Here is a 24,722-nt window from a genome sequence, read left to right as displayed (position 1 = left end):
TGTGTTCAATGCGTGACTCATGTTTTCGGCAAATGTTGCTTTATTAAAACTAAACCCCACCAGGCATTTGCCGAACCCCTGAAAAACTTTCTCAACGGATATGCTCGCCCAAATCCTCCACGTCCTGCGAGCGCTAAAACCCATTAATTTCCCCCTGCTAGCGTTAAAACTCATTAATTTCCCCTGCTAGCGTTAAAATCCATTCATTTCCCCTGCTCGCCCCTGACTACAGAGAACACTTGCGCACATAATTATTCACGCTCACTGTCTCTTTGGCGTTAGTTGTTCGTGGGAGGACTTTGGCGTAAATGTAGGAGGTACGGGTGACCCTGACACGTTGTGAATTTAGCAAAAGCATGAAGATAGCACACACGGGTTATACAGTATGGTTTAGTAATTATTTTGTTCTCTTTTAACGAATGCGTACTCGTCGAAGAATAAAGTGTGTGTAATTTTTAAAATGGTTGGACAAAAACTTGATTTTCCCATTTGCTACTTTGTCCATTACTTTAAGCTTTGCTGTTTATTTAGATTGTAAACGGGGGGAGGGGAAGGGGTGGCTAAGGTTGCCACATCTGAGCTACAAATAACCGGGATATATCTTAAACAAGATACATATATTTTACATTATCAGAATGGAAAACGATACGCCAGCATTGTTTTGAGCGGTGTACTGTATTATTATTATTCCAACTAAACAAACCAGAACTTTTAATGCGCTGGGAAGACTTAAGAGATTTTCTCAGCACAGCTACCTCCAAAGAAGAGGACGATCTTGGAAAAACCAGTACAGGTGGCAACCCTGTGGGGTGGAACAGTGGTTCGTGTACTGCACTAAACCCCGGCTTGCTGAGTTTCATTCAGAGGTCGCAACCGGGTACCCGATACCCGTACCCTACCCGATACCCGGCTACCCGTACCCGTTTGCGACCCTGGTGCGTCCGGGTACGGGTAGACCGTGAGTCACTGGTGAGTCACCGTTTGTCACTCATTTCCCAACGTCTTGTCTCTTCTCACAATTCAAGTTCCTAGAATCAACCCACCCGCGCCTGCAACATGGCTTCATCCCATAGGTCTCAATCGGGTACCCGATACGACCGGGTACGGATACCCGTTTGCGACCCTGGTGCGGCCGGGTACGGGTAAGGAATCAAAACCCGTTTGCAACCTCTGGTTTCATTCCTGGTCATGGCTTACACCAGTGGCAGGCGATTGCTGAACCGGTTTTTGAGCTTCCACATCACCGACCTGTACTGACTAGCGTGGTGCAGTACGGGCTCACGACCACTCATAACACACGTCATGGAAAAGCAGTAGGTTTGACTAAGGACAATGCAGTAAATGATGAGTTATAACTAAAACACAATTAGCCATGGCATAAAATGTAAAATTATTGTCGTTATTTTCCATTTTATAACGTGCTGATAGAACACTTTATTTTGAAATTAATAAAAAAAAATTGCACGTGTTCTCGAAATAGTATTTGAAGTTTGATAACACTTCCGGTGGCTATTGCATCAGCCGATGATTTCAACTTCACTGCTCCCTACTGGATAGAAAATGCATTGACAGATACAATGCAGAATCGCTCTCTCCACGTCAATATTCACTTTTGTTGTCACTTATGCAAGATATATTTCCAACAAGATGAGAGTCTATCTAAACTAGCATTTGCCTTTAAGGAGATATGGTTTACAAAGTTGCTCACAGCAAAAATATAATCTACAGCATGGTCCAGATGTCTTGTGACCCGCCATTAAAATTTTCGAAAACTTTATATTTTTAAAGGTAAGATTTACTTAAAACGAAAATGAATGTGCAAAAGAAAAACGTATTAGGTATTAATTAATTGGAGGTCATACCACATCTAGACCACCCTGTACAATGCCTGTTAATACCTAATACAATAACCACCACGTCTCACTTATATTCTCACTCTCCCCCTCTTATACCAGAACTAAAGTAAAACATTTTTTGTTTATTTTACCAGGTAAAGTTCACTGAACAATATAGCTCTTTTTTCAGAAGCGACCTGGCCACAAATTATAGCTTAACAAAGTGGCTTATCGCGTGGAACTGTATAGCAGACAAACACTCTAAACGCATTTGTTAAAATGTGGAGGGGAAACCTCAGGACCCGGAGAAAAAGCCACACAACCACGGGGAAACATGCAGATTCCAAACGTACAACAGGCGTTGTCAGGGTTCGGGATCAAACACAAGACCTCCTGTATATCAGGCGAGGTAGTTAACGTCTCACCACCGTGGCAACCTAAGCTATACAGTATAGCTCTTTTTTCATAAGCGATACATAAAGACTTATATAGATACATAGATACCCATTAGATTAATATAGACCCAGCCTTACAAGAACACCCATCGAGATATTAAATCCAAGCAATGTTAGAGAAATTGTGGCCATGCATCCCATACTATATGAACCTTATAGGTAAACCAGATGTGGTCTGGTGCTTCTTCAACTGAAGAACAGCGAAACGACTTGAACTTCCAAGTCTAGAACTTGTGAAACAAGAATAGAAACAGGAACACACTAAACTGTAAACTAATTTATTTTACCAGGTAAGGCCCACTGAACCATATAGTTATTTTTTTTCAGAGCGACCTGGCCACAATTGATAGCTCAACGAAGTGGCTTATCGCGTGACATTTCTATTTTTTAGCAGCCAAATACTCTAAACGCATGATTCAGAACGTGGAGGGGAAAACCACCCAACCACGGGGAGAGAGACAGGAAAACTCCAAATATACAGCAATAATCGTCAGTATCGGGATCAAACCCAGGACCTCCTGTGCATCAGGCGAGGTAGTTAGCATCTCCTAGCCACCGTGATGATGATGAGAGAGACATGAAAAATTCAAATATACAGCAAGAATCGTCAATATCAAGATCAAACCCACGACCTCCTGTATACCAGGCGAGGTAGTTAACATCTCCTAGCCACCGTGATGATGATTATGAGGCTCTCCCTTGTAAGAGAGAAAAAAAACATAGCAAGCGGCTAAACGCGATCGTTCGTTTTTTGTTGTTACTAATTAAAGTTAACGTATAATTAAAGTAGTGGGGGTACTATTTGGGGGGGTGGGGGGGCGGGGTGTACTTAGTGACGTCACGTGGGTCTGCCCCTATAGAACGCCGCTCTATCCAGTCAGGCAGAGGGCGTTCGGCTGAGGTCGTGTCGACACACACAGACGCACGCGATCCCTTCTCTGTTATATCGCGTGTGCAATACGCCCACCAAGTCGCTTTCTAGCGTCTTCATATCATATATACAAAACGCGTGCACTCTCTTCTCAAAGTGTGCTGTTAGCGCGCCCGCGAAAAGGGACGAATATCCATCCCCTCATCGGCAAAGCCCCGCGTCTGCGTTCGTAAAGTTGCCGACCCCGAGGTAAGGAGTTTCGAAGAGGTTGTTGAGCAGTTTAATTCGTAATTAATTTGCCTTTATTTTGAGAGTTCGTCCCTGAAAAATTGTTTGTGAAACTGCACGGTTAAATCGGGCTATTTAAGAGTTTCGATTAATCGATTGACTAATCGCGCGGCGTTTTATTTGGCGGGAAAAGTTTCGATTATTGGTAAGAGGTTACGGAGAGCGGCGGCGCTACGCTTAGCGCGGCCACCAACACCGCCGACGATTATAAAGAACCAAATCGTGGACCTTCCCGTGGGTCGACTCGGCCTCAAATGAGTAGCCGGTTCGGTGCGTGTCTCGACCATCGGCACTGGGGAGACAAAGGCGGCCGTGCGTGGTTCTGCCCCCCCACCCCCTGTTGTTCCGTGTCGGCCTTAATAGGCGCTCGCTAACCACACCACCAAAAAGTCTGTTGAGGCTTAAAAGTCTTTTTTTTTGGTGTTCAGCGCTCTCGTAGGAGGAAATCAATGGGAGGGCCGCCGCCACATGGCCGTGGCTGATGCAATCCCTTGCCGTAGTTGCAGGCGACACGCGCACGCTCGCACGCATGGGCGCGGTAACCAGGCCGGCCTTGACGTTGATACCGAACAACGTCAACAAACCCCCACCACAACCACCACCACCAACAACAACAACAACCACCAACTACCACCACCATAACCACCACCACCAACAACAACAACCACCAACTACCACCACCATAACCACCACCACCAACAACAACCACCACCACCACCACCAACAACCACAACCACCACCAACTACCACCACCAACCACCACCGCCTTTTAAAATTAAACGTTGGATATTTGACGTCCTTAAAGTGCTCTTTGTTAAATGTGGCCACGCACAAGAGCGCAAGGGGTGGTTACAATGTCGGTGAATACGACGCGACTCTACTTATTATATTTTGTGTGTAATTGTAAAGTGAAGAAGAGGTAAGAATGCGGTCAGACGAGAATACTTTAATCTTGTAGTATTGGGAGTGTTAGCGTCCTTTTGCTACATTTCAAACGCAACCAGTGTTCATCTTCTTGGTTCTTTCGCTAAAGTCACGTCTCCCCGACAGACCTGGTCTTCACCTGAGGACGGCTGCTCGCGTTGTGGCCGAAACGTCGTGAGAATTATTTTATTATGTTTTATTTTTATTATTTTATTACTTCCCTTCTACGTGACTTTACCGAAAAAACCAAGAAGATGAATCCCTGCAGTCACGAAAGCTTTAAATCGAAATGCAACCAGTGTTGTTTGTGAATGTATAAATTGGCACGATTTTAAATGTTAACGAGGTTAATCGTAAAGGTGCAGTCCTGCAATTGCTTGAGGGTATTTTGGCCTACTCTTCCATTACTCACCAGGCGTCTATTATTTTACATGGGTTTAGGAATATTGTGGCGTTACTTATGATTACTTTGTTTCTCACCTTATAGATAACGTATACCTATTATATAATTTAATGTGCTGTGTAATACAAGCACTTGATTTGTAATTTGCAGCTATCATTGGCAACTTTGCATCAACTTTGTGTATATTCACGGAGAACTTATTTGGGCTTACAGTTTAAAGCCATAAATGACAGTAATGCACACACGTCACATTTATTAAATTTAAACAATGGCTCATTTACTGATATCTCTTATCACAGCTTTAAACAAAATCCTTGTTGAGACTCGTCATGCAGAATCATGACTCAAGCCACGGTTGCGTCAGTTTTCGCTGACCTGTGATATTCTTGATAATGAGCTGTTCACATTAAGCAAGTTAGGCATAACTTGGATATTTTTTCTTCGGTGTGTTACACAATGTCATGGATTGTTTTGACAGTGCCTAAAATACTCTGGTATTTTTGTAGTCCATTGACCGCAAATGTAAGACCCCCCCTCCCCTCCCATTCGTGGAAACTTTCACGAGAGTATGATTTGGGGTAATATAAAAACGAACAAAATCTGACAACTTTATTCTCCAAACCCATGAATACAGTCACGTATAAGTGAACACGTGTTGTACTGTACATGAACAAGAGGTTAATCTGAGCGAAGTTGAGCTACTTTACATGCAGCCCACCGCCAATGTCATTAAAGTTTAATTTCTTCGACCTCCAACAGCGCAACATTCTCTTGAAATAAATCGACATCCCCGAAAGGAGAAGTGAACGTCATTTAAATATATACTTTCGAAGTTTTTTTTGGCGGAATTCTGAAACAAGAGATACTTTTGGAGAAGATGTCCGGAGAGATGGAACTTGGGAACCACGTCAGAATTCCAAATGGCAGCGATAGCGACAGCAGCGATGGGATTGGCGAGCCACGGATAATCGACTCCGAAAACGTAACCATCGCAACTGCGAGGTAAGAACACACAACCTTGCGTGCCTGGGCATTGACACAATGTGCAAACTGCCCTATTTGTTATGTAACATCGCAATATATTTGCTATAAGTTAGTCCGCATGTACACCTGGCAATTGAATCCACAAGCTGCAGGTGTGGCTGAATGTGTTCTGTCATACTTTGTGTTTTGTGATGTTACGTTTTTATTTGCCTCTTGCAGCCAGTATGATGACCAGGCTGATACAGAACGAGAGAATTTCATCCACCATGATGGAAAGGTGCATTCAAAGAAGCACCAGGTGAGATTCAAGTCCTAGAACGAGTCTAAAAAACCCCATAAAATTTGTGTTCATACATAGCAATCCTCTGTACGTCTACATGTTTTTCAGGAGGGTGTTGCTTTGGAATGCTTGGCCATCTCCTTGGAATATTTTCTTTAGACTGTACATGAGAGGGAACCAGAGTGCCTGGTAAAACTCACACGGATTTGGCAAAAAGCCAGCTTGCTCTACTGCTTCCTTAAGACGTGTCATTGCTCAGCACGTAGCTGTTGCAAAATTAATGTCACAATGTGTGATTTACCAACGCTGCCTGATTCTTGAAAGATTTACGTTCACTCTGAGCGTTACTGTTCCTTTGTAAATTATTTTCACTACCACGTGGCACATTTTTTGGCTGTGAAAATAAAGTGAAAGTGAAAATAGCTCGTTGAGCCGAGTAGATTGAGTGTGTACTATTCTTTGCACTGCTAATGAATGTGACATGTTGCTTGAAGGCTAATTTTAGTTCGGTCAAGTTGGGGGTGTTGCTAATAATTTCCACGTGATTCTTTGTTACATTGTCTGAATCTATTAATGTTTGTCTCTATTGCCTGCCATCATGGTGAACTGTGCACGTGGCATTTCTATTTAAGCAGTTGAAGCTTGTTGCTCTGCATTAGCAATGTAATGCATAACTAACTATGCTGTTTTACAATTCAAATACATTGGAAGAGTAATTTCTATTCTGTGTTGTCCATTTAGGTCCATGAAGGCAAGACATCATATGGCATGTCAATTTTCAACTTGAGTAATGCCATTATGGGCAGTGGCATTTTGGGATTGTCGTATGCCATGGCCAATACTGGAATCATTTTATTTGTGTGAGTACCAGATGTCTGTGTTTGTACAACAAAGCCTAATTTGTTATCTGCACTATTTATGAGCACGCCCATTAACGCGTCAAAGTTTTGTATTATACATTCACTGATGTGGATTTGGCCCACATAATTAATGTACGGCGTGGGATGCAATTGGCATGAATGATGCGGTATAAAATTAATATTTTGTATGCATATTGTAAATAATGGACGAAGAATACAGGGGTACGTGGCCATTTTTTGTACAGTAAATTTAAGCGTCGTTTGTTAAGCGCATCTCATAACCATGCCAACAAGGGAAACAACCCCCATAATTTGTTTGTATAGCCAAAAAATATTCTTGGCTCAAAGTCTTTTGCTTTTAAGTGACCGAAGCGGTTGTATGTGTTTTTTATTTCTCTAGGGCATCTTGGCTAAACTTCGGTTTTCCGCCCTTCTAACACACTGCAAAAAATACCACGCACCTCCCTCGCATCACCCCCCTCGCCACGCTCTTTCTTCGCGCCCCACCCACAAATTCGACTTCCTGACACGTCGACAGGCAAGAATCGAAGCAAGACTTTAAAGCCCAGATGTAACATATTACAAGTAATTTTTTGTTAAGTGAAAAAATAGACACTGCGATTTCAAAGCTCCACCAATAGTTTGATTTGGCCCTTGTTTCTTTACTTTCCTTTTTAGGCAGCACCATGAAATGCACACAATGCGAAGTCCTGAAAAAAATTAACAATTTATAGTAGAAGGGCACTTGTTAGAGACACAGTTCATGCTGTATTTACCTTTGCAACTATTGGATAGTTTTAAATATGTACATTGTACAGGCAGTAACCTGTTTTAAACTTGGAGGGAAAATCATTACAGAGCTATTGTGGAGAGCATGACCTTAGGTAAATATATAGATTTTTTTTCCACCACCTTCTTCAGGATGCAATGCCTTTTTAATCGTTACACAAACAGCTATAGTGAAATGTCTTTGACTATTTGTAGAAACCTCTTTCGCAATCCAAAAACTGTGCGTGGGAAAGACGACAGCTGCGTCAGATGTTGAGGAGAGTAAATTGCTAGCCGGGCGGTGGTGACTGCATCCACCAAACCTGTGAAGACGAGGTTTGGTGGATGGCACAAATGTTTGTGGAACTCCTTTCCACGTGGACATCAAGGTGTGATGCCCTGACTTGCCACGAGAAGGCAGGACAGCAAAAATGTGGACTCCACTTGTTCCATCTGGATAGTATAGTGTTTCCCCCTCGCACCCGTGGGTTTTCTCGGGGGGTCTGGTTTCCTCCCATATGTAAACACTTATTATTTGGCCGATAATACCTTAATATATCGAGGATCACAGAGCTTGAGCAATTGTTAGTGCTAGGCTAATTGTGTGGCTGCCTTCCTGCTTGTATGTGGTTCCTCACACCTCTTTTGAGCCATTCACTACAGGAGTGTGTGAAGGCTGTGTGCAAATTAATATTATTTTAAACATACTTTAAAGGAATCCTTGGGTTCGTTGACTCGTGTCCTGAGAGGCCCACGATGGGGGCGTTCATTTTCAATGTCCCTTCTTCAAAATTCACATTCCTGTTGAGGGTGTAAATTCGACCAAGCTTGTTACAGTGCACAGGTAGAGGCAAGGTTATCACGTGCAGCCTCGTTTGGCTCAAATTTTAAGATTATTTGGATAAACTTAGTGACTTGTGCATATACTGATTTCACTTTCCACAGCTCCAATGCACAAACGAAGCCAGTGCTACACATTCCAAGTACATTACTGCACAGTACCCAAGATGACATGTTGGGTTCCTTTTCAAAGCAACTATTATGAGGGCCATTGGATATCTTGGCACACTAGAAGTCAAATCTGTGTTCATTACCAAGTTTGGCATATTTGGTATTCCTTAAAAAATGCTGCTTCTGTTGAGTAATGTCTGTGTGCGTGTTTACGTTTGGGTTCCTTCTAACTTTGCCTTTTTTGTCTGCGAGCCTGTAACCGAACTGGGGGTGTGACTTCATAAACCCTTGAAGTAATTATAAATGGGTAATGTAGGCATATTATAGTTTAGGTAAATGCGAGTGCCTGTTTTTTTGGTTTGGAATCTGGCCACGTTCCGCTGCTTAATCTGCATGCTCAGTGGCTCCTTAACGATGCCGTGGCAGTAGGGGCCCACAACAGGGAAAACGTTTACCATCTGAGTGGAAAATCTGACCTATCCCAACTGCAGCAAGTGTAGCGAGCTCTAACTTTGAGTTCTGTCACGACTAGGTGGCATTTTATTGCAGATATGCTGACCAATTAACCATTTAAGGCTGCTGCGGATTAGATCACTTAATTCTTTGGAATGTTTTGTTTTGCATGTGGCGTCAAGTGTTTATTAACAGATTGGAAGAAATTACCGAGTTGTGTTTTCAAGTAGCTTTCTGGCTCGGAGACTTAGCATTGTGTTGTACAGAAAATTACTGAAGTGGCCATAAGTCTGAACGTGGCAGACTCTGTAATAGTCTGATGTTAAAACACCAAACTGAAACCTTTTACAAGGAATCGTGTCTGCATGATTCCTCGTAAAAGGTTTTAACACCTGTTTTGTTGCCAGAAAAAGGGGAAAACCTATTGTAATATTTTGTTACTGGCAAAGTCTTTAAATGTCACATTTTTGTTGAGCTCATCAAGAGCCTAACTTTAACACAGTAATGTGGATGTGTGTTTTTAAATGTTCCAGGATTTTTTTTTGGGAACTTGCGTGTGTCCTGTTTGGTCAATGCCAAACGAGTAAGATGAAAATTCCCATGTACATTTAACAGACCTTATCACATCTTGGCATGACCATTATAAAAACCCCCAATCAATTTGTTTCATCCCACAGGCATTTGCTTTTTAGCCTCACACTTGGGTTACATATACACGTTAAAATGGAGTACTTGTGTGTGTGGTGCACCCTACTAATTAACGTTGCCTTTTTGTGTGTGTTTGCCTGCAGAGTTTTACTATTCGCAGTTGCTGTGATGTCCTGCTACTCTGTACATCTGCTGCTGGAAACGTCACATTCGGCAGGTGCGTGGTCTGGGAACAGACTTTCTGCTTTTTATTACACTAGTTGTATAAACTAAACGATTTTTTATTTTACCAGGTAAGGCCCATTGAGCTATATAGCTCTTTCAGAAGCAACCCGGACAGAAATGATAGCTCGATGAAGTGGCTTATCACGTGGAAATGGATAGCAGCCAAATACTCTAAATGCGTGTTTCTAAATGTGGAGGGGAAAAACTGGAGGTCCGGGAGAAAAATCCACGCAACCATGGGGAAAACATGCAGACTCCAAATATCCAGGCATCGGGATCAAACGCACGACCTCCTGTATACCAGGCGAGGAAGTTAATAGTTTTAGTTAATACTAAAGAAAAAAACCTTGTCACGTTGTACCGCTGCGATATTTTTTGTAATACACAGTACAGTGTCTTGTCTTGAGTATTATGGACTGTACATATTTAAGATTCCGAGCCTGAGATATAAACGCAGCACTGTGTGAAACAACACCGTACAATTGCAAGACTCTTGTGGACATTATTTTATGACAGTTCAATTTAAATGTGTACTTGGCCATTCTTAAACTGATCTCAGTAGTTTATTTCAACTTTGTTAAATTCCTGCCTATCTTTTCTTACGCTTTTTTTTTCTTAAATTTTATACCACTGCTCCAAATTTTCTTAAGATTTTGAGAATTCAGACGCTGTGTTCGATCCACTCCCACTGTAGCAGTGGATCTCGTGGCCACAAACAACACGGACAAGCACACTGTTCTCAAGACCCCTGTGAAGCTTGTAGCGTCTCAATTAGCCCCTTTGAGCTTCCATTTGTGTTTTCCTGGAGTGTACTCTTACTGCACAGACTGTCCTCTCAAAGTTGATTACTTCCCATTAAGTACATCCTCCATGTTTTGTGGGGGCCATTGGTGCCTGACAAGGCCAAGGTGATATGCAACATGCGAACATTTACAGCTAGCCGATTTAATTTTCTCTTCATCGGCACCCGGGCTTAAAACTAGCTTGTTGATGTAATTACAGAAGCTGTAGATTTACAGTTCAGTTTGTACTTGTTTTATTGAAGTAAGTTTATATTGAAAATTAGATGCTTTCTTTCTCGACGGGCGCTCATCTGGTGAGAATTTTTATGAACGAGCATAATTGTGTACAGTTGGTATGTACATCGCTGGGTTTTAATTTGTAGTGCGATCATAAACATTGCACGTCCCGTTTTGGAAAGCAAAACTCTGTACGCGGCTACCGATGCCATTCAAAGCGCATGACTGCAAACATCGTCTTCGGGTTAGAATTTTCCACATTGCTGCCACACGTCCCTTGTAAAGGCTAAAGTCCCAGTGACTTGGCTGCTTCACGTTGGCATCTGCTATTGATTTCTTCTCTCACTGGTATGGTTTTTGGGGTGAAGTGCACTTCGATGTGAGTGGGGTGGGGTGCCAAAAATTTAACACAAGTAATGAAAGTTAAGGGTTTTGTCCATGGATATAGAGAAGTTTGGTGACCAATTTTTAATGAAAATATGACGTCTCTGCTTCACACGTGTTTTTGTTATAGGTACAAAGTCGTACGAGCAATTGGGATTTCTGGCGTACAAGCATGTAGGAAAGATTGCAGCAGCTGCGGCAATCATGTTGCAGAACATTGGTGGTGAGTAGATCCATTACATTTAAAGCGCTTTCAAATGCTGCCCTTGGTGGCAGGCATGCCCAGTGGGCTTTTCCAAAGTTATTGGCAAATTTCTTATACAAATCAGAAAATTATAGTTTTTTTTAACCAATGAAGAATATGCAACGCACTGGACATGTTCTGTTATCCGGCATTTATCTGAATGATATGCAGCAAAATCTCCACGCTTTGGTTGCAAAGGTCGTTAAGAAGCTGAGCAACTAATTTTGTTTCTTCTTCCACAGCTATGTCAAGCTACCTCTACATCGTAAAGTACGAGATGCCGGAAGTTTTAAAATCGCTGATAAATGCACCAGTGGAAGAACAAAGCACAATGTACGTCATCATGCAGTGTCATGGCAAATGTGTGTGATATTCATTTGAATGATTCAAAGGGTCGCACAGATGTTTACATTTGTTACCGGAGTGCGAACAAACTGAATATTTCAAGCGACGGGTCTGGTTTGGCTGGTTGGCCAAAATTATTGGGTTGTATTTCAACGTGCAATGTTTTGAAAACATTGTGAAAATTACCTGCAATATAGAGCAGTAGATCAAAGTTCATTGTATCCATCTTCATTGAGAAATAATGTGTCATTGCGAAATGTGAAGTAATTTGGTAAATAAGAAATCCCCTCCAGGAAAGCCCACTCAGTCTTGTAACTGCAGCATGTAGTAACGTACGATAAGTAAGTGAATTGCTACAGCAAGTGGTAACGTTATGGTGTGCCCTTAACTCCATTGTATTAAACTGAAGCATGGGAAGTTGACAGTAGATGTCCTATGGAAACACTGGACACTGCCAAGGGAATCTGTAACCGTGCTTGCTCTAGCAGAAAGACTCCTCAGACCTTATTCAATAACCACCTTCATGGACACAGCGATGCTGCTTTTAGCCACGATGATGGTAGTTGTGTGTGCACACCAGTATCGACAAGTGTACACAACAGCAGCACGTGGTGTCACCTTTGTGCTTGGTCTTGTTGGATCTGAGCCTCAGCTGGATTGGGCTTGGTCTGAGCATTGATTCTAAGAATTCTGGTCGGTGCAGGAAATAGTGGTAAATAAACTCCTTATGAAATTTTTTTTCAAAACAACGGTTTTATTAACAACTTCGTGTAACTCACGGTCTAGAAGTACGTCATTGATGCGGCACCTGCTCCCACATCAACGCTTACTAGAATGAATTGATTACTTCCGTAACTCGTTCACATGGGGCAGGCGCACCTGAGACATGTGGCGCCTGCTTCTTTGGGGTGGCGATTCGAGAGTTTAGGGACTGCGGCGTTTTTTACCTACACAAATATATATAAATAATAAGGCGTCCATACAAAATGTAAGTAGCGATTGTATTGATTAATAGATGCCGATTTTGATTCAGGGGTGCATTGTTACCGGATCTGAGTACGTGTGCAAAATGTGGAATTGATTGGACAACAGGAGGTAGACTAACTTTTGATTACAAAATTTGACCACGACACAGGAATCAAGTTAAGTAAAACCGTTGAAAAAGGAGAACGTTTGACTATAACTTGGTCAACTTAACGAAGACACTGGGCCAGATGGTCTCCCAGGTCTAGTTTTACAAGACCATGGGCTCTACTCAAACCTCTGCCACACCCTGTCAGACTCTGTAAAGAAAGTCATGCTACCTCCCTAAATGAAGAAAGTATAAATAACACTTGTCCACAAGGGAGGTGCAGATCTGACGAGATAGAGGCTATATGCTGATCTCGCTGTTGAACGCCGACCATAACATCTTTACTAAAGCTCAATCACCTAAACTTTTTGACTTTACAACCTCCTTCAAAGGGGATCATAAAAGGGAGAGAGGCATTTCCTGGTCACCAATCGACGCAATCGTATGCAGTAATCCTTGACGGAAATCAGGCGTTCGATAGGGTAGAGTGAGCCTTCCTGCTTGTCACCATTCAATAAATTATATGTCCAGATCAGTTTTTTATAAACTTCGGACATTCTCCAACAAATGAGGAGAGATAAGAGATGTGAAAAAAAAATCCCTCCACGTCCTACAGCCCCGTTGAGAGAGATACATTACAAACTCCTTCATATATATTATCTTAATGAATGGTAGATGGTGTTGTCTACAACATCCAACTAAGATGGAAGGAGAGGTTAATGTTTTGTCTGTATGGGAGCCGTCTTAGTTCCCCTCCTAGAGAGATCTCAGACTATCTTCCCAAAATGGTTTCCTGGCAACCTCCTCCCTGCCCCCCCCCCCCCGTCATCCTCTATTTCCCCCCCACTTAGTTAATAATAGGTTAAATACTTAAATGTAATCATAGGTTCAATGGATAAAAGGGTAATACTGTAATAGTTTCAACGGATGGCCTCAATATAATTTTATCGACTTGCTTCATTTTCTTTGTCGCGTTCACAATGGACATGCGCCCTCCTATCACCCGTTTTCTATATACATTTAAACTGATGACAATTTGTTTGAATGGATGATTTTGTATTTGTTTGTCTTCTTCCTGTTGTCCCCTTGGGTGTATGCTGTGCAATTGTGTGTTAGAAGATATTGCTTTGGGGAAAAAAGGAGAATGTTCTTCCTTTTGGGCCAGATCATCATAGTCTTTGAGGCCACGGTCATGCGTCACAGTTTTGTTTGTTGTTGACACAAGAGTACCATGACGTGCTTTGACTAAACAAACGTTGGCACCAACTTTTTTGTACGGCGAGGATTCTATCGCCACGTTTATCTGTTTGTTGAATGTTCCTTGTTTCTCGGTAAACCGAGTGTCATCCCATAAGGAAAAAAAAATACATTCCAAGTGTCACACTTAATATATTTGTTAATATCATTCAATAACAGCAGCATTTTCCTGATGTCTTGTTCTATGTTTTTTTTCCCCATGCAGTGTACAGTATTTGTTGAATGGAAACATACTGGTGATAATCGTTGGATTTCTGGTTATCCTTCCCTTGTGTTCACTTAAAAACATAGGTGAGTGCTACTGCTTGTTTGTGTGTAAAGGTATATTTTTTGCATTTATGGAAGACGATACAATATTGAGAATTGTAAAAATGTTAACTCTAAAGCTTGCTTGAGGAATACACATTTATTGCAGAATTTAGACATTACTACACACTTTTTTGTACCGGGTGGAGTGGGTGGTGCAGTGAAATGCACAAAAAATCAGGTGACCCTGAGCTTGATGCCCAACTCCAGCTACCTCAGGGTGGCGAGTGATATCTGAAACGGTTAACGGCTCTGCCAGGGTGCACCCCCCTCCACCCAACCCGCACTGGTGAAATATGGTCAAACAATTACATGATCGACACTGAGCGGGGGGGGGGGAGTCCTTGATCCAACGGTGGATTGACACAGCACTGTGTGAAGTCAGGCAGTAGCATCAATTGATGATTGAGAACCTATTCACTTTGGTCACTCGCTCATCCACGGTCGGTTGCCTCTTCATCACTCTTCTACCGTTACTACCATATTGATTTAAAGCCGTCGTGACTGCAGGGATTCGTATTCTTGGTTCTGTCGGTAAAGTCACGTAGAAGGGAATTTTTGTAAAAATGTATTATTTCCCTTGTACGTGACTTAATAAAAATTATTTTATTATTTCCCTTCTACGTGACTTTACCGAAAGAACCAAGAATATGTTACTACCATAGTTGCTGTTTCCATGAAACTTTCACTCCTTGCTTTCTCTGTTGAGGATTTTCCACCAGAGACTTGACTGTTTTGCATCATCTGTTCAGTGTTAAACCACCAGACTACAGGTCTCAATACTTCTCTGCTCGACGTTTAAATTCCATCCCATTGTCCCTTTTCCCACCACCTTATAACCTTGCTCAATTCAAGAAACGTATTAACTCAACGATTACACGTTCAATATCACTGTTGATGGCTGCTTGGCATTCAAGGCCTGTGCCTTGTGCGCACCTCTGATTAGCACGGTTGACTAAGCTATGGTGCGAAATAAGTTCAACATACACACTAGCAACTTTTTTTAAAGTGCGTAATAGTGTTTTACTTTGAGTGACTTCACAAAGTGGCAGATGTGTAGCTGCTGCCAGTTACAGTTAATTGTCTCTGCTAGCCGAGCCGCTTATGATGGGAGCCTACAATGACAAATGGAATGTATTCTGAACTTGCCTTGCAGGCTTGCTTGGGTACACCAGCAGCTTCTCTCTGGCCTGCATGGTTTTCTTTCTAATTGTGGTAAGTGCAGAAAGGTGTTGTCATGTCCAATCACAATTACTGTTCTAAAAAGTGCAATAGCGTAATGATGTTGTGATCGCCTTGGCATATAATTATTGAACATCTCACCCCAGAGGTTCAATGAAGTGTTTGAATTCGGCGTTAAGATTCAAGAATCTATTTGCCAATGCCTACATTGCATTTCTGACTCAAGTGAGCAATTTACATGTCATACTGGAGCAGTGACCTGATGACCCGTTTGTCCGGTGTGCATTTTTGTATCATGTTCCAGATCATCATCAAGAAGTTCCAGATATCCTGCTTGGTAGTAACCACGGCGAACCAAACTGAAGCGTACACATTCACGTACGACACGACCGTCAACGAGACGCTGGGTGGCACCTGCCCCATTTATCTCGGATTGTTCAACTTCAAGGTGAGCGTGTGGAAGGGCTGCGTTGGTGGCGTTGAGTTTTTGGGCGGCTACTTAGAATACGTTTCATAAATCGGTTGGTTTTCGATGGGCCCAGCTTCTCAGAATGCTTTGCTGAAGATGCGGCTGCGTGTGTGCTTTGTGCGTCGCAGACGGCGTACACCATCCCGATCTTGATGTTTGCGTTCGTGGCTCATCCAGAGATCCTGCCAATCTACATGGAGCTCAAGGAGTAAGAACCTTGCACTGGCCCACGCAGCTTCAGGACCACATGGCGAAATAAATGCTTATTTTAGAATTGCTTAGCGTTGATGTATAGGTTGCGTTTTCCGTACTTGTTATTGTCTCAAACGTTTTTGTAATCACATTGTATTCTTATATTGGTGGCTCAGGTCTTCTTGAAAATTAACTTTATAATCTCATCTAGTGTTTGACTATTAGTGATTTCACAGCAATTCCCAGCGTAGTTGTGGATGCTATTGTCATGGTATTTATGTTAAGTTTGGCATTTTTTGGGGGATTTTCAAGTTTAACCTCTGACAACCATGTTCATTTTGCGCAGACCCACCCAGAAGAAAATGCAGCAAGTTTCCAACATATCCATGTTTGCCATGCTTGGAATGTACCTGCTCACGGCCATCTTTGGCTACTTAACATTTTATGGTAAGGAGCCACGGGGAGCTGAGTTTATGAATGTGTGCTGCTTGAATAGGAGGCAAGGTGTAACACTGGCTTGTTGAATGATCATCTGACGAGAGATACAGCTTTCACTTTGTACGTTAATTAATTTAGCGGAATACCTTGACTAACATTGCAATGCATTTTGTTTTCAGTGAGAAAGTTTAGGCTAAACAGGAGGGGGGGGAGGGACTTGTTGAAATTACAGCGAAAATTCACGATTTGCATGAGCAGCTCCTAATCAGCTCCATACTGGCAATTACATACTTCTGAAGACGAACGCTAATTGGAAAGCAATAAATAATCCATTCCAAATTCATGCAATATTTTTTTGCAAGGTACAAGACTGATAAAATGGCCATTTTACCCAGGAAAGAACGAGGTCTCAACTTTTTTCAGGAGGAGGCTGCATTGGGATATTTGTTCAGTTACAAGTAATAAGTGTTAGACGTGGTGTGAAACTGGAAGTACCCCGAGGAAAACCACCACGAACACGAATGAGGATATCACGCGGAAAGCGACCTCGTGTGCTCTCTGGTTGTTTCCACATGTGTTGCTCGGCATGTCTCTGACATTTCGCCATCAACGTCCTGGGAGCTTCGTAAAGGAAGCTCTGTGCACAGTATTCCTATAACGTTGCTCATTCTCGTGGTGGCGTATTTCCCCCTGCCAGGCGGCGTAGAAGCAGAGCTGCTGCACACGTTTGTGAAGCTGGGCGGCTTCAGTGTTGTCATCCTCCTCGTGCGCCTTGCCGTGCTCATCGCCGTCACTCTCACTGTGCCCGTCGTGCTGTTCCCGGTACGTGCCCTTTCGCAGTTCGAGCGGTTGAGAATTTTAAAAATATTTTTTTCTTAATATTTAAATCACTATGCACTGAATGCATGGATGTGAATCTTTGCAGCAGCTGCGAATAAGGCATTGGCAGATGCAGGGGATGTTTGTGCAGATGTCGATTTGAGGTTCTGAGATAAAAGATCTGGGGAGAGTACGAGAGCCCGGGATCGCTGAAAATCCCGCTTTCTATTATCGCTGTTGCTGAGAACAGACCCAAAGGCCCAAAATGCCAAGCGACCAGCATCAAACAGCACGATTGAAAAAGCAATGAATAAGGGTTAATATTTCTTGAATTGTGCAAGATTGCAAGATTGTATGATTCTAAACACTTGGAGAAATGCGAGACGATGGAATGATATTCCGAAGCCGAACAATACGAGGAAATAAGCAGAAAGAGAAGTGTTGTGACCCGCATTGTTGTGGTTGAACACCGTATGGATGAGACAAAATGAATGGTTAGTTTGATAAACAGACTCAACTTTGGAAGACTCAATGAGTGACATTCATGGGAACATTGTTTGTATTATGGATAGAAGAGTAAGCAGGCGACTGACCATTGGTGAGTTGGTGTCTGGAGTGTATCGGTAAAGAGGTTCATAGTTAGCAAGTAACTATGATAGAGTGATGAAGAGGCGACTGATTGCCAGCGAGTGACTGGAGTGAAATCGGGAGTGAATTGGAAAGTGTCGGGATTTGCGGTGCTTTGATGTTGGCGACGGTGTTTCCCATTCTCACATGCAGATGCGGAGCTCAGTCGAGGAGCTGTTCTTCCGCACCAAAACCTTCAGTTGGTGGAGGCACATTGTTATCGCAATGGGGTTCCTGGTACTTGATATCTTGCTCGTCATTTTCGTGCCATCCATCCGAGAGATTTTTGGCTTCATAGGTGAGTGCCCCTTGATTTGATTTTTCATGGCCGTTTTTATTTGTTGCTGCGTCCTCTTGCGGGTGTGGCATGGATGGTAGTAGGAGTGTGAACATTCTTCACTACCTCCACAGTTTTAACGGTTGTCACAATTTAGAGTGAAATTGGTTGTGAATTTCTTATGCACACTCGAGGTATGTGACCTGGAGATGTTGGGTCTGTGGAGGTGAATGGGTGTGGGTTGTTAGGCAAGATGTCAAGTTAAAACAAAAATTAGATTCAAACACAAGTGGTGCATTTTTTTTATTTCAAAGTATTCTTTCACTTTTAAATGTAACTTGAAGCATTTTATTATTTAAAAGTTGACTTTGTTTAATTGGCAAAGGTTTCGCTTTATCCAATCAATTGTGTATGTGGAAACTGATGGTTTTCTTTTCAAAATACAGGGTCATCTGCGGGTACATTACTCATCTTCATCTTGCCTTCGCTTTTCTACTTGAAGTTGGCGACACAATCTCGAAAAGAAAAAATTGGCGTAAGTATCCCCCGCTAAGCTAACTGCTATGCCACTTGAAACTTAGCATTCATCTTAGCTACCCAATGTATTTACACATCGTACTGGATATTGTTTGGCATTATGGGGCTTGGCGTTTCTTCAGGAACTGAATTAAAGCAAGATAAGAATAACATTGGTATAAAAAAACGAGAATTTGAGATGAGAGTCAACATTACTGCTGTATTTTCATCTGAATATTCAATCAAGTGCCATTATCTGGCTTTCATTGAGACAAACTGCCTGAGCATTTATACGAGGGGATTTGTGCCTTTTTCTTGTCCACAGGCCATAATGTTCTGCGTGGCGGGGTTCTTGCTGATGTTCGCGAGCATTGGTCTCATCATTACAGAGTGGTTACGGACTCCTGTAAAGTGGAGTTAAAAACAACAGGACTGAGGCAAGGGCCTACCCAAACCACGCTCACCTGGCACAAGAGCAAAACAGTGGATCTAATTTCTGCTGGTCACGCTTGTAATTTAACTTAAAAACAAATGTATCCAGAAATGACTACACACAAGTTTACTTGAATGTATAAAATCAACTCAAGCCACGTTATTAAACAGGTGAACATTGTCAATTCGTGAAGACGGCCCTTGACAGGAAGATTATGCATCGCCACAGTGCTTATGACGCACCTGGCATTTGCTCGGTGTGGAAGGTGACGTGAACTTGAAAGGCTGTCATCCCAACTACTTAAATGTTTTTTTTTTCACTTCACCGAGCTGTTTAGTGCGGAAGCGTTTAACATTTTTAAGGTTGGGGGGAAAGAAAGGTACACCTGTAAATAATTCAAAGATATCTCAATTGAAATGCAACTTGATATAAATTTACTGTCTTTGAGTGGTGGGACTATTTCCTGACAAGTTTCACTGTTTTATAAATGTTTAAGGCCATCCATAATTTGTAATGTGTACATGGTTCGTGGATGGAAAAGGACCTTTATTTAAATAATGTGGAGCCTTTTTTTACCTTTCAAATTCGGTTTTCCTAGTTTTTTTTGTCAGTTTAATCCAATAGTCATACACATGTGGTACGTTTGTGCGAAATGTCAGGTTTCATTTGCAGGGATGTTGGTCCTAACCTTGGCACCTGCATTTTTGTAGCTGCAATGCAGCATGTCAGAAAAAAACACATCATGGTCCGAGTTCATTTTGTGATCAACTCTGCAAAGTTGGGCCCTAAGGGCCATTTTACACGGGAACATTTTCGGGCAATCGTCACCAACAATCTTTGCCGGCAGTAAATTGCCTCACCATCTCCAATAATTTTATAGACAGAACCATCACTCCCTTGAATGCCTTGCCAGTGAATATTGCTGGAACGATTGCCCTGTAACTGCCCCCAAGTGTATCGTGGCCCTTAACGGTTTTTGCAGATGCACAGCTGTAAACGGTGAAATTGAACAAAATAACGCACAACACTGCATGCCACCAAACAATTTTTTTGTTTGGTACTTTTTGTACTCTGGATTTAGTTTTCCCATTGCAGATGTTTGCTTAAAAACAATTGGCCATAACACCACAGAACACTGTGGGTATTCTTACCGCTACTTTGATAACTGTGGATGCCACAGCACTACATTTTCCAAATTTCTGAAAAATGATAAAATTGCAGGCTGTGCTTTTTCCTTTCCCTGCAGCTTGCAATATACAAACATCAGCTATGAAATTGCAGGTGCCTCCAGTGTTTGGTACGACATGGATCACATCCACGCTGTGGTATGGGAAAATGGCGTATGCCTGTAGGAATTGTGTGCTTGTGTGTATTTACCGAGCTATACAAAAAGAACGTGTTTAAGAACAGGAAAATTGCATGTGACTGTCGTATACATATTTTTACACCGTACAACCGAGCCTTGCCAAGCCCCACCCTCTTTGCGGCTCAGGAGGTGGTGCCAGGTTGTCTTTCCACTGCAGAACTGGAGGCGTGACACAATGAACGAGCGATGTCATCATTGCACGTTCATGTGTACTAACAACGCATAACGATAATTATTCAACTTTGCCCATGGCCCCTGCTTGCCTCGGGTTCAAATAAATTGAGGCCAGCGTATTCCCGTTTGGTTCTGGCTAGGCACGGCAAACGGCCAGTGGGGAAGAGAACCCCACCCATACTGTGAGGGTGGTGGGGGGGCCATCCTGGTGCTGATTGGATGTCGGTGGAAAAATGAGTATTAGAGCAAATCAGGAATCTGAACCAGTCAATCATGTAATCATAACAGAGCAAGTCAGCCAATTAAGGAGTCTGCACTGTGAAGTTCAGTGCAAACGCGATGTTCAGCTCCATTTATAAAGCTAATAAAAAGACCAGGAGACGTGTCCCGTTCAGATGTTGTGCATATGCATTGGATAAGCTAGAAATCCAAACGCTGCAGAGGGGAATGCTTTTTACGATCATTTTAGCTGTACAAATGACCAAATTGGAACTGTAGATTTTTCTTTGAAAAATATAAGCTATTGCAAAGCTATACTGCTCTTGTGCTGATTATTTTTTTACATACAACCCTCAGCCGGGCAGGGAACTTCATGTAGCATCAGACATTCGTGTAACTCTACGACTGAATGCCATAGACATAATTAAACAGAAAAGAGCTGCGTAACTTATTTATAACTTTGCATGCAATCAAGAATATAATATCCCCCCCCCCTCCATGTATCAATGCCCGTGGTATCATGACGAACGTTTCGTATGTTGTGATGCGAGATTCTACCACTCGGTGCGTTTTGTTATTTATATTAACGCGACTTATGGATTTTGCATTTGGTAATTAGACGTTATTATTGTCTGGCAGGCCTTGAACATATATTTTTCATACCAGGAATTTTCACCGGATCAGGCCCATCTTTACAAGTGAATTTTTTTTTTTAAACTAATTTTAAAACTTGCAAGGTACATGTTTACACTAACTTTTAAATGCAGAAATGGGCCATGTGTATCCTCTGGCATTCATCTCAGTGAAGTTCGTGAAGTTAATGATATTTACGAGCATGCTGTGATGAGTGTTTTCAGAATACAGCATTTTGGTTTAACTCCGACATCGTTTTGGCAGTGCAGCTCACTTCACAGTAGTGTCCTGTCATAGTATTGCATTTTTAAATGCCGACAATCTTGTACCAGGACAAGAGTTGAGCAAGTGACTGATTTAAGTCTAATTTAAGGGCATAACTTAATCGTCAGCATCTCGCTATTTAATAAGCCTTGTGATAACTCTGAACTGACAATCTCATTATGGATGCCAAAGAGGACTTCCCACCACCTGTTACAGGGAACGTTTGCTATCGAGAGATGCACTCCATATTTAAGCTCCCCCCTCCCCCCCATATTTTGCATGGCTTTATTTAATGTATTTTCAAAAGACATTGACGACACTGTTTTTCTCAACTGTATATATTGTATGTCGAATCAATTGCTCGGTTTACATTCCTTTTGAGGACCGACCACCACGCACTCATTACTCTAACCCCCCAGTCTAGGTACAATGATCTTGGCCGTCATGCACGATGCAGGCAGTGAACCTCAATAAGTATAATGGTAAGATTGAAAAATCTATTATGCTGTACATTTGCTTGGGCTTGCTTCAAATAATTGTAACAAATCTAGATTTTCAAAGTATGACAACAGAAGTGGAGTAATCTAGAAATGCGTCTCTAAGTCCTTTGTGTTTTCAGGGTGCATTGCGTAGTTTCCCTTGCCCACAGCCACTTCTGCAGAGTGGTCGATTGTGAACCTGTCTCGTGCGTCGCTTATACCCAGCAGACCCGTTCATGTTGACGGCAGCAGAAGAGGTGTGGGTGGTCAGCATGACGGTATTGTCGTCTTGCGTCTAAAACACACGCCCAAATATTACTGACGGGCATATGGCGTGCTTGCAACGCAAGCTGCCTTGCGCATCATCCGCGTGCGTCGGCGTGAGGGATCGGTACGTTGTGTCAGCTGTTTAGGGGTGGGCCAGGCCCCACGGCAGTGCCTGTCAATGACGTGCTTGTAAGCGTCAGCCCCCCCCCAGGTAATGCAGGCCCAACTAAATGGAATTTTTCCTTGCATAGACAGCATTTGTTAGCGTGATGCTGTCTTTCATGGTTTATTCTGTTGCCTTGGGTCTTCATTGGTTATGGTTAGTAACATTGTTACCTCAACACTTGCTTGATTTTAATTGTTGGCTACGCTTGGAATCAATGTGCCCGTGTAACATTGTGGTTTAATTTATTTTTACCTATTTGCTGGGTTTAATCACGGATTGTTTAAGTGGAGATCAATTGGTGAACAGTTGGACCCAGTTCTAGAGGTTTATCTTGGAACAGTTTTTAATTTGGGTGGCATTTCTTCATCGTTTTGATTTTAGGAATGTTGACGTTTTAATAAAAACATTAACTATCTGCACTGCTTTCAACAGCGTTTAGGGTATTGTCTCCACACTGGCAATTCGACAAGCTGCGGTACACCCTCGCCACTTAAAAACATTATTTGGCTTCAAGAGACTCCACAATGTAGTTTATACTCCTTTGCATTAGTGAGTAGGAAATAAACATGGGATTTGTAGTCTCGTTCTAATGCAAACTTAGCTTCTGAAATATATCGCCTTTGCAGTTCCACTTTTGGCTGGGAAAGGTAATTTTAATGGACTAATAACCTCCCTGCACTTGAAATAAAGTTCCCCATGAATCGAGACATTGCCTACAACCTGTTGCAGGTAAATTCAGGAAAGTTAAAGCCTAAATTGAAAATGTAAAGAACATAAATAGACCCATGGTACCAAAGTTTTAGCCAAGCCAATGGCTTTTTTTTACGTAACTTGTGTGAGGCAGGGAAACTCACGATTGGTGTCCCCTTGTGGAACAAGGAATTACTGGTATTTGATGAAGTAGGATGCATATTTCTAATGTGTTGCCTCCTGTATTATTTAGCGTAGGGGGTACCGTTGTTGCATCTTGACAACCGAGCGAAATACTGTTGGCGTGTGGTGACATCGTTGAATTGTGCACAAACTGAATCGGGGGGGAGGGCCATGATTCGAGTGTTGTGGTAGATACGGATGGCCAGTTAATAATGTTTTTCTTCCCAATCAATGTCATTTTTGTAGAAAATAAAAAATGTTAATGTGGAAAATCAGATTTATAAAAAGGTGGTTAAAATGGCAATGAAATGAATTGCGTGTGCGCTTGTTCAAATTAATAGCACTTGTTTGTATCGTCTGGATGGAATAGTGGATTTCCTGTTGACCTGTGCGGCCGTTTGAACCGTCAATGCATTCGTCAAACATTCGTTCTGAAATGTGAGCGTAAGGATTTTACTTGCAACAAAAGCCAGTTTTGAAAAACTTTTAAAATCCTGACGGCTTGTGTGTGTATATATAGTCTAGGAATGTAATGTGTAATCATTACCTTATCCCGCTTGTACATTACTTCCTTAGTGGGCAGGCATGTTCTGCTTTTTTATAAGCTGTACATATGCATGTAGAAATAAAAATTGACGCATTCAACTGCTGATTTATTTCATAGTATGTTGCGACCAGCATTTTTGGTATATCAATTATTTCAATGAAACACTTGTTAAAAAGCCATACGTTAATTGCTCACTGTCGAGATTAACA

At 42.1% G+C, this 24,722-nt stretch overlaps 1 protein-coding gene across 1 annotated transcript; it reads left to right on the top strand.

Annotated features, from left to right (window-relative positions):
- The first annotated feature begins 3,172 nt into the window (after window positions 1-3,172).
- Window positions 3,173-24,611, top strand: LOC144721334 (sodium-coupled neutral amino acid symporter 2-like). Its single transcript, XM_078598880.1, has 16 exons — window positions 3,173-3,410; window positions 5,536-5,778; window positions 5,980-6,058; window positions 6,782-6,900; window positions 9,864-9,937; window positions 11,479-11,571; window positions 11,835-11,925; window positions 14,472-14,557; window positions 15,729-15,787; window positions 16,059-16,202; window positions 16,352-16,431; window positions 16,762-16,862; window positions 17,551-17,675; window positions 18,453-18,597; window positions 19,023-19,111; window positions 19,418-24,611. Exons 2-16 carry the CDS (start codon window positions 5,654-5,656, stop codon window positions 19,511-19,513), a joined length of 1,506 nt encoding a protein of 501 aa, XP_078455006.1. The 5' UTR covers window positions 3,173-3,410; window positions 5,536-5,653; the 3' UTR covers window positions 19,514-24,611.
- Window positions 24,612-24,722: the final 111 nt, after the last annotated feature.

This window comes from Lampetra planeri, chromosome 11 (genome assembly GCF_965212315.1).
Source record: "Lampetra planeri chromosome 11, kcLamPlan1.2.h2, whole genome shotgun sequence".
Lineage (NCBI taxonomy): Eukaryota > Metazoa > Chordata > Hyperoartia > Petromyzontiformes > Petromyzontidae > Lampetra > Lampetra planeri.
The sequence above is the reverse complement of the archived record's forward strand: the minus strand, read 5'-3'. Positions and strand labels throughout refer to the sequence as shown.